The 9,927-nt window shown below is 40.3% G+C and overlaps 1 protein-coding gene across 4 annotated transcripts; it reads right to left on the bottom strand.

The window, feature by feature from the left end:
- Nucleotides 1-1,295: 1,295 nt before the first annotated feature.
- Nucleotides 1,296-9,697, bottom strand: LOC129769985 (translation initiation factor eIF-2B subunit delta). 4 transcript variants are annotated; one of them, XM_055772540.1, is made up of 8 exons: nt 9,575-9,697; nt 9,478-9,510; nt 9,293-9,342; nt 8,827-9,091; nt 7,955-8,772; nt 7,504-7,899; nt 1,697-2,183; nt 1,296-1,634 (listed from the first exon to the last, which is right to left on the bottom strand). In XM_055772540.1, exons 3-8 carry the CDS (start codon nt 9,320-9,322, stop codon nt 1,414-1,416), a joined length of 2,217 nt encoding a protein of 738 aa, XP_055628515.1. In that variant the 5' UTR covers nt 9,323-9,342; nt 9,478-9,510; nt 9,575-9,697; the 3' UTR covers nt 1,296-1,413. The 4 variants fall into 4 exon arrangements, with proteins under 4 accessions (XP_055628515.1, XP_055628516.1, XP_055628512.1 ...); XM_055772541.1 differs by having other exon boundaries at nt 7,955-8,766; XM_055772537.1 differs by having other exon boundaries at nt 7,955-9,091.
- Between the last annotated feature and the right edge of the window lie 230 nt (nt 9,698-9,927).

Here is a 9,927-nt window from a genome sequence, read left to right as displayed (position 1 = left end):
CGAACAAAATGTGCACATTCTATTAATACTATCAAACACGACTACGAATTCTGACAAATATCGGTGCCTCGAAGTGCACGTCGCTCACTGCTACAAATAGGGTCTGCGATTATCACGTCATGTTTTACGAGATGGATTTATTCAGCACATGTGGGAACAAGATCCTTAAGTGTTCGTCTACATATCACGTTGATCATTATATATATGGCTTTCCATTGCCTCGAGAATCACTACACGTCTATAATCTCAAACATTCTCGATACAGTGATCCCTCGATAGTCAGCGACATTATGGCGATTACCACGTTCGAAAACTGGTGTCATGACCGACTGCTTCCAGATGCGGGAAAATTCTATTTGTTGAAGCGAGCGATTGAAAATATATGGTTGCGCAAAAACGGCAATACAACGACATCGTCCATGCTTCGTCCCCATAGCGAACAACCGGTCGAATTAGGGATTTGTGCATGGTACGCTTCGTACGGGGTCGGAGTTTGTTGGACCCCAAGGATTTGCGGAGCCAATAGTAGGCATTTGCGACCCGGACATGTTTGACGCTGTCAAATGCTGTGTATTAGTATATGGCCATGTTCTCACTGCAGCGGGGCGTCAACGTGGCGTGAGCGGGGCGTGTTCACTTCTCGCCCGATATTTTAATTCACTCACATTGCACCGTGCAAGCGGCTTGTCTTCGGCGTGTTCTATGAAAATTTTGTGTGTTTTTGAATGAAAGAATGAAAATTTGTTTATTTTTCAATATTCCAACATCGTTGGACGTATCCGGCTAAAAACTCGGAGGGTGAAAAACGTAAAAAATATAAAAAACAAAAAAAAAATTAAATTATATCACTACTCCAAACAAACATATGCTAGAGAGAAGTGGGGAAGTACAAATATCGCCGGCGTGAAGCGTTTCCGTTTGCACGCCAGCCACACGTCAGCTTGGTGTGAACACATCGGTAAGAACACACGATTAATCGTAAGCGTCACACGCCCCGCCCAAGCCGCGTTGACGCCCCGCTACTGTGAGAACAAGGTCTTATAGATACCGAGAAAAGTCGAAAGCATCGACCGAGTGAAAGTTATCGATGCAATTTTCATGATTTTTCGAGTTGTTTGGTTTGAATCTTTGAAATTTTCTGTTTGTTTTGGTTTGAATCTCTGAAATTTTCCTTCGGGAAATATATTAGAAACACATAAATATGTGCAATTTACAACACATGAAAGTCATGAATTAAAACTCAATGATATTTTTTCTCAATTTATAAAATTCAGAGATCTAATAAGAAAAACCACTGCATTAATTTTCGTTTATTTCCTCGAAATAAACAGTACAAGCGCTTGTTTTTAAATGATCAGTGTGGTAAAATAAATCGATACACTCATGCCAAATGGATATCTTAGCTGCTCGTCTCTAGTAACCAACCTCGGAGGGTTTGATACGCAAGATTACAGGAACACTGGTGCACGGCAAAATGGCAACCTCCGTGACGACGGCTGTCACCAGCTCGGGTGGAGTCACGTCGTAGTGCAAACTCAGCGGTGTCAGATTGCTTATCGTTTCCCATCCGGCCAGAGGATTGTGCGTTCTATTTTCCCGTGTGCCCGAGTCCAGAATCAGATCATTAGGATTGCCTATGGATGATGGAACCGTTGAGAAATATTTACTTCTGTTTCATCGCATTGCGGCATCTTACCGATCTCATTATACACGAACGCATCCGTTTGGACACGCTCGCTAAACTTGTGCGTCTCGCAGCAAACCAACACCGGGACGTTGTAAGATTTTGCGACCAGCGCTATTTGGGCGGTTCCAACGCGGGACATAACGCACCCATTGGCGAGCAGGGCGTGAGCGCTGAGTAGTACCTTCGTGACTTCCGGAATCACGTAGCTGATGGCGTTAATCAGCACACAGGTGCAGTCGATTCCTTGCGCTACCAGTTGGCGCAGCATTTCATGCTCCTGTTCACGGGGTCGCGAATCTACGATCACAACGCGGAAGTTCTTCTCCCGTCGGTTGGCCTCCTCCAGTATGTGCATGATAAGCGAGGAGCATCCGTAGGTTAGGATGACGTCTCCGTTGTAGATTTTCTCTTGCACGGAAATACTTATCGCTTCCTCCGCCTTCTCGATCTGATCCCGGATGTACGTTTCGATGGCTTCGAGGAGGTACTCTTTTTGCTGGAACAGAAATTTGGTTTGAAAATGATCTTACGCAGTGGCGTCTTGGGCATAAATTGACTAGTTGTGCACCTACACGGTGACCCAAAACTTTGACTCAAAATTGCAAAATGGGGGTTAATTAGTGCTCGGATATTGTTTTCTTTATGTAAGAATTTGAATCGTGCAATCGTGCAAAACTTCACCAGTAGCTTTGAAAAATCGTGTTCGGTACACATTTTGAAAAAAAAAATTTTTTGTGCGGTAGATAGGGACCGTATAAAAAAAGTTTCCCTCAATAAAATAACTCAAATCTACGCCGTTTACCGTTCAATTTCCTTTTGTTTTCCTGTTTTGTGACGGGACAGTTTGCCTTTTCGATTGTGCGTGGATAATTGAGACGCAAATATGCTTTTTTCGCACTGATATGCATATAAACCATCGAAAAAAAAACTAAATGGACGATAGCTTCGTCAAACATGCTTCTTTTCATATACCGCACAAAAAACCGCACAAAAAAAATCGCACAAAAACAGGTTTTACTGTATAATATTACAGTCTTGTTCTCGGGAACAAATTATTTTTTTAATTAAATTTCTTCTAGCGATACAGTAATGAAATTATTCGTTCTGTGCGATGGACAAATCGGTCAATTATGTTTTCGAAAAAAAAATACTCTAAAGTTGGAGCTCAAGAAGTCTGGAGCCGATCTGGCGTGGAGGTAACATCCATACTTCTCACGCTCAAGATCACGAGTTCAATTCTCACTCCCGACATTCTTCCAAAATGGAAGGTAATAGTGACGAACCAGCCAGAAGCGTTGAAAGTCACTATAATACAGAAAAAAAAAAAAAAAAAAAAAAAAGCTCAAGAAGCATTTTATATTCAATAGCCATATGTATAAGGTTTGCGAGTCGCACCTCTCCCATCGTTGATCTTAAGTAGGTCTTTATTCAACGAAGAACAGAAAAACTTAGTTCGACCTATGCTGTGGTTGATGGAAGCGTTAGTATTAGCTTTGCGAGTGAGATAATTTCCTTAAAATATCGTCAAGATTGCTAACGATCAGTGTTTATATAATCTCCGATATATTCTACTCGGCAAATTATGACTTCGTATAGAACACTCGCAGTTCATTGACTAATTTCATTTTGTCAAAATTAGAGAATCGACAACGAAGATCATCTATCAGCTGTTTGGGAAACTCCGTGCTGAAGAGTTCAAATTACAAATAAAATGCGTTACTTATCAAAATAAGCAAACCGCATTTCCAGCTCGTCGAGGATGGGGTCAATAATTGACATGTAAATTCTAGCATATTATTCAATATGATCTCCGCTACTGCTGGAACCTGCCGTATCCAAGCATGTTTCCCAAATAGCATTGAATTTTCGTTCGTCGTTCAACGCTTTTTTACTCGCACATGTGTTCCTGATACTCTTATCACATTCAACGTAGGCCAGTTCACGTTGTTTTAGTGTAAGGTACAGAATGTCGGCTAATGAGTAATTTGGAGCGATTGTAGCTGTAGGCCCGCATGACTTTGCACACATTCGGGATCTTCTGCTGCATAAATTTCTTCAACTCGCAACCGCGCTTTGGACTTTGGATGGAGAATGATGCCAACGAAGAGAGGAAAGAAAAATATTTTCTTGTTGTTGAATTTTTCGTGCAAGAGTGCAGCAAAACAATATTGAGAACATGCGCCTTACAATGAATATAATCAGCGTTTGGAAACGACTTCCTTGCGATTGTCTTGATTCCTCCTCGAGCAAGTGATACGCCAAATTACTGCAGTAAACTGAGGGTGCTCATACACTGTTTGACCGAAGCCAGATATTTGACTCTCTTTGACAGATAAAATTTGACCAACGTACACTGATATTCAGTTATTTGATGCCTAAAATATTGTTTCAGCCAATTCGTCAGAACTGTCAGTACGTGGTTAGGTTACCTTAAACATGTCAGTCAAAATTTTTCCATGTTCGATGTTTGACATTGTTTGCCACTGCTGATTATTGAGGAGTGGCAAACAAAATAGTGTTTGTACAAATTCTAAACCAAAGTTTATCTGTCAAAAGGTGTCAAATATTTGACCTCCGGACAAACAGTGTACGACCACCTTAACGATACTACTAACATCTCTCAATGACAAAAATCTTTCGACGGAAATACTTGTATAAAATTAAAAAAAAAGTTCATTTCATGACGAATGTCAAAGGGTCATGCGTTTTTGAACTTATATTTTATCATTGCTACTCCAGTTGTTCGAGCAATATCGTAGTGTTGTAGCCAACTGAGATTTTCAAGAAATACCAGTGATTTCGTCGATCAGAACTGCAACGAAATCAGCTTGTTTCACTTCCCGCGCGATCAATTTCCACCACTCCACCACCACTCATTTTGAATTATTGCCGATGTTCCAGAAAACACTGCCGTGGCATTTATGGAGCCAGTAAACGATTTACAGGATTTGCAGGAAAAAAAAATCGTATAAAAAAAAGTCTCACGATGCAAAATATTTATTCTCGAATAAAAAACGATACAAAGTCGACAACTGAACCGCTTAGGAATCAATACGCTCGATAGTTGCAGCGCGATCGTTATTTTTTTTCCTTCAGAGAGCGTTGCGTGACTTATGCGTCACCCTGTATCATTCGTAGCCAAAAAAATACACATGTCTTAATAGTTTCTTCTATTCACAGACATGCTTCCATCGTGACCTCGGAAGCTTAGCCTATGTGAACGGAGAAGACAAATTAACTCAATGAGGATTTTCATGCCTTCTCTGTTTTTCTTCACAATTGAATTATGCTTGTTTCTTGCGACTCAATTAGAAAGATCTAACGCGTCTTCAATACGAGTTTTCCCAAACGTGTGGCATGTTGTTGATGTGGGGCCTGATCACGAACGTCACTTCACGGTGAAAACGAAATGAATTGTATGCAGTTTGTATGCATTTCATTCCGTTTTTACCCTGAAGTGACGTTCGTAATCAGGTCCATGGTCTTTGGTAGCTGAATGAGTTTTTATAGCGGAAGATAGAGGCATTCAAATTTACATATTCATTAAAGTTCCATGAAATCGTTTCTAATACAGGTCGTGTTTATCTTGTTCAATTTTGGTCCTTTTCGCAAAGGGTCTTCCCAAAAGCTCATCAACAGTATACTGTCCAACAATATCCATATTTTATTCTGAATTGTGCCGATATATCGCGAAAAACACTCAATCGTCACACCGAAAAAGCCTGAAAGATATTGAATTACAACACTTCTACAAAGCCATTCTTCTTTTCAGAGTAGAAAGAATGTTTGAAACCGCGAAATTTGAAGAAACATTCTGATTTTTCTAAAAAATACAAACAAATTTTAAACAAAAAAAAAAAACATAATTTTACTCGCTGTGCCATCTGGTTGTAAATCTAACGTAAATTCGTCGATTGCGAAACTGAAGCAAGAATCTCCTACCCGTGCAAGCAAAGATATGCACGAAACAGACACTAATACATTGGCAAATTATTAGAGCGTGCGCACCGCTGTATACAGGGCTGCCAACAATATTTTTCAAAAAACTGGAAGATTGTTCCTAAAAAACTGGGAGAAAACTGGGTCCTGTAAAACCATTTTATTTTAAGATCGGCTTGATTTGGCTGAAATGATTTTTTTTACCCATTCCAACGCTTGATAAATAGAATCCCCTTTGAAACCCCGTGGAGTATTTATATCCAGAAAAGGGTGAATTACACCTTTTAATTAATCGTACCACTTGAGCAGTTTGAAATGACTTTGGTTTAAAGTTTTTGCGTGGTTTGTATCAGCTCCATTCGTTTACATTTGAATACCATTGCAACGAATGGGAGCTGAAACCGAACACGCAAAACTGGCAAACTGACGTTTCCTTGTTATAATTTATGCAGTGATCTATGTATTGGAATTCTGGATATTGATATTTACTAAATGTGTATTTATTTTGTCTAAAGAGGTCTGAGGTATAACTTCATTCCGGAAAAGGGGTCTCTTGTCCAAAATAGTTTGAGAATCCCTGCAGTTTTAAACTAAAAATCCTTTGCATGGCCATTATCATATCTCATTGATTTTAACGGAAGCAAGATTACTTGGGTGCTATATTCATATCAATTAAAGTTAATGAAGTACATAGACTCTATGATCGTCTGTACTTTAGAATTCCTCAACTATAACATCTGATGGTTATGTAAACTCAATGCCAGCACAGCAAACGGGCTGTTTGAACCATTTTAGGTGTAATTTCTTGCTATGAATTTAGCACCAGTCGTGGTTGAAATCTGAATCAATTGGTCTGAAGTTCAGGATGTTTTAAACGACCTAGAAAATCCGATTATTAAATAAATTCAATGACAGCGTAGTACATTTTTGCTTAGGTAGGCACCACACCGTATTGAATTCGAATGTGTAAGCAGATATGATTTGAATGTGTAAGAAAAGAAAGATCGATCCAAGGTAAATACACCTGATACACCTGACAGAACGATAAATATCAAGAAACAAAATTGGTCAAAGGATAGGTGGGGGAGGGATAATATTCATGTGAACTAAAAAAAACTGGATAATATTTAGGAAAACTGGAAGATTTTAGGATTTAACTGTTTGACTGGAACGAGAAAAAAAAAACTGGAAGAATGCAGTTTAAACTGGAACAAGGACAACGCTGGCTGTATCTTAACTTTAATATAGAGTATGTGCATAGGAAAAGTGCACAGACTGGTGTCGATGACGTAATAAATCATCTGCGCCAAGCAAGCTTTCAGAGAGCCGCTATATAAAATCACCTTACGCAAAGCGCGCCGATTGCGGATCTGGATCTGGATCTGGTTGTCTAAGTTCGGGTTGCGAGAGAATCGAGAGAGACTATCTATAAGGAGATCTGATTGAACCAACAGCCGTTCTCTTCTCTTGTGCACATCTTCCACTGCACGAAATTGTTGCCAACACATTGGCAGTTTAGTTAACCCAAGCTTCAACACAATTTTATCAATCTGTGTGTAGATATACGTAATTCTCGTGCACAAATGAAAATGCGCGAACTGGGAGAGCGTTGAATAAATGATAGAAACCAAAATCTTGCATCCTCGTTTCGTTCCGTTCGTACTTCTTTACTACCGAGAACGCTTGTGTAAACGGGGTAGCCAAGTTCCTTATGATTTTCATACTTCCCATACGTTTCTTAAATTGAACTATAGTCTGTGCCAATAAGCATAGTAGGGGCGCTACTTTTTTTTTCTTTTGAAATATTAGTGTGTTGTGCAGTGCACGAGGTGTACATATGGACTAGATCTTACGAATACGGGGGAGGGGAAACTTACATCCGAGTCCGAGTCCTTCGCATTCAACTGCCGCGCGTACATTTTAATGTACTTGAGAGCATTCGTCATCGATACCGAAAATGGGCGGCATTTCTGCAAGAACGTAATGTTTGGATTCAATGCTTCTTCGAAACCTCGAGAAAACTCCTTTTCCGGGGGTGTTTCATAGTCTTGAATAATATACGTCAGAGCTCTCAGGAAGGCCAGACAACGTGCCTTGGAGCCGGCCATGATGCCTTCGGCGTATTGAAGTCCTAATTTCGTAAAGGCAGGATGTATCTGCGTTGAATTGACTATGTTGGCAGCCGCAAATTTCTCCGTGTACAGATGGTTGAACAGTTTAACCATGTGTGGTTGCTGGGGGGAACCGGTTTTGATAGGCTTTTTGACTTGTCGCTACAATCAAAAGGTAATAATATAATGTTTCACATTTACCAAATTCACAACAAACCATTGGAGTGACTTCCTTCTTCTGGATGGGCGTAGTTTTGGAAGACTCTCTAGGAACATTAGCTGCTTGAGATGCCTTTTTCAATTGGGCTTCAGCTTTAGACGCACGTTGGGCTTCCTGAAGGGCTCGTCTCTCGGCTTTTGTTGTTGCCGATTTCGTCGTTGGTTTCTGTTCCGCCACCTTTGGTACTGCTGCCAGATTGGGATTTTGTGCCTCGAATAGAGCCTTGCGTTCCGCTTTGCTCAGCTGTTTAGCGCCTTGGAACGGCTGAACCGACGTCTGTTTCGGTGTTGGTGCGGTCGCCGCGCTCGGCTTTGTTGCTGGCTTCTCGGAGATATGTAATTTTTCGAGCTGTTCCGCAATGCTGGAATCAGTGCCGGACTTTTGCAGTGGTGCAGATTCGTCTTTGGAACTCTTCGGTTTATCTTTGTTCTTAACCTTGGCAGCTGCTTTTGCAGCCTTCTTCGCTTCTCGTTCAGCCATTATCTCTTCTCGAGATTTTTCAACTTTGGGTGGATCCATCGTTGTCTCAGCGAGAGCTTTATCTGGTTTCTTATTGCTTGGGAAAACTTCCTCGGGAGTAATATCGACTATTCCAGGGATACTTTTCACCGGTTCGTGAGTTTTGAAGCCTTCTACAGGTTGTACCTTGTTTAGCCGTCTAGGAATCTCACATTCGAACGAATAAATCGCAGAGGTCGGGAAAATATCGTCTAGCTGGATGTCTTTTATTGTAAGATTCTTATTCGTGAATATAGTTGTAGTTTTAACAGGTGAGATTTGTTCTAATGTTCTCTCCGCTGCTTTTGTACCTACAACTTTGTTATTGACATCCGGTTGAATCTTATTTTCGTTCCCAACTATTATTTTACCTTTCAAACTATTTTGCTTCGACTCGGCAGTGTTATTATCTAACGGAATCGGGTCTTCTTGTGAACCTTGTACAAGTTTCTTAGCCTTGTTTCTTTTACGATTTCGCTTGCTCGGTTGGCGAGTTAACTCAGTAGCTTGCTGAATGTTTTCCTTATCCTCAGGCTTAGTTTGGATTTGAACAGTAGGCGGCAGCGATATCGGTTGCTGAGCAATCACTTCCAGCACTGGTTTCTGTTGCGGTTTCGATTTATGCTTTCGTCGTTTCTATGATTGAATGCAATTGATTAAAAATTTGCCAGTCCCAACTAAGGTAAACAATATATTATAGATTACTACCATTATCGTTAAAATCGAACATAACACTACAAAGAATAGGTTTTGTTTAGGAAAAATAGTCTTACAAGGTGGTGATTAAAAATAAACAAACGCAAGAAACATAATTTACTTCGGCCAAATGTCCTATACCTGTTTTGGAGGAGCCCCCGATGCCTCCATCTTAGCACTGTTAACGATAACTTCGGAGATAGGAAAATATCTTGTTAAATGACACGAAATAGTTAGGTATTAAGTTGTTGTGAATTTAAAGGACACAAGGTGATGCAGCCATTGGGCAATCTTTAAATTTAGTAAATCTAACAAATCGCTGATACCTTCAACTCTACCGAGGGACGAATTCGCACTTCCTAGAAATATAGTTATTTAGATAAACGCATTTATTACGAATCACTTCATCGTGTTAATATCCACCTTTCACTATCCAACACCGTTTTATGGAAGAAAATTCGGAAACTTTCACCAAATATCAGAAACGTTGTCAATTTTGTAAATCCTTTGATTGACGTCTGACCATGAGATGGTTTGTTTTGGTGACGGTATCGGTTCGCTCGGCTGCGTTCAGTGAAGAACACGCTGAATAAAAATTGTGGAAAATTTTGTGATATAACATCCATGGTGTTAAGGGGTCTTCGTAGCCACTTGGTTACGCGTTCGCTTACTAAGCGATCGATCGTGAGTTCAAACTCAGGGCCCTCAATTGACCGTCTTTGTGTTGTTATAGAATAACTACGTCCACGCAACCATCATCAGCTATGGAGATCGAT

Source organism: Toxorhynchites rutilus, chromosome 2 (assembly GCF_029784135.1).
Source record: "Toxorhynchites rutilus septentrionalis strain SRP chromosome 2, ASM2978413v1, whole genome shotgun sequence".
NCBI lineage: Eukaryota > Metazoa > Arthropoda > Insecta > Diptera > Culicidae > Toxorhynchites > Toxorhynchites rutilus.
The sequence above is the reverse complement of the archived record's forward strand: the minus strand, read 5'-3'. Positions and strand labels throughout refer to the sequence as shown.

Bases quoted from the DNA above. Each gene is read 5' to 3' on its own strand.
- LOC129769985 (XM_055772537.1), bottom strand. From the start codon at position 9,322: ATGGAGGCATCGGGGGCTCCTCCAAAACAG. The intron at 7,900-7,954 runs GTTTGTTGTGAA...TTTTGATTGTAG, and splicing joins AGAAGGAAGTCACTCCAATG to CGACAAGTCAAAAAGCCTAT. The intron at 1,635-1,696 runs GTAAGATGCCGC...CATCATCCATAG, and splicing joins GTTCGTGTATAATGAGATCG to GCAATCCTAATGATCTGATT.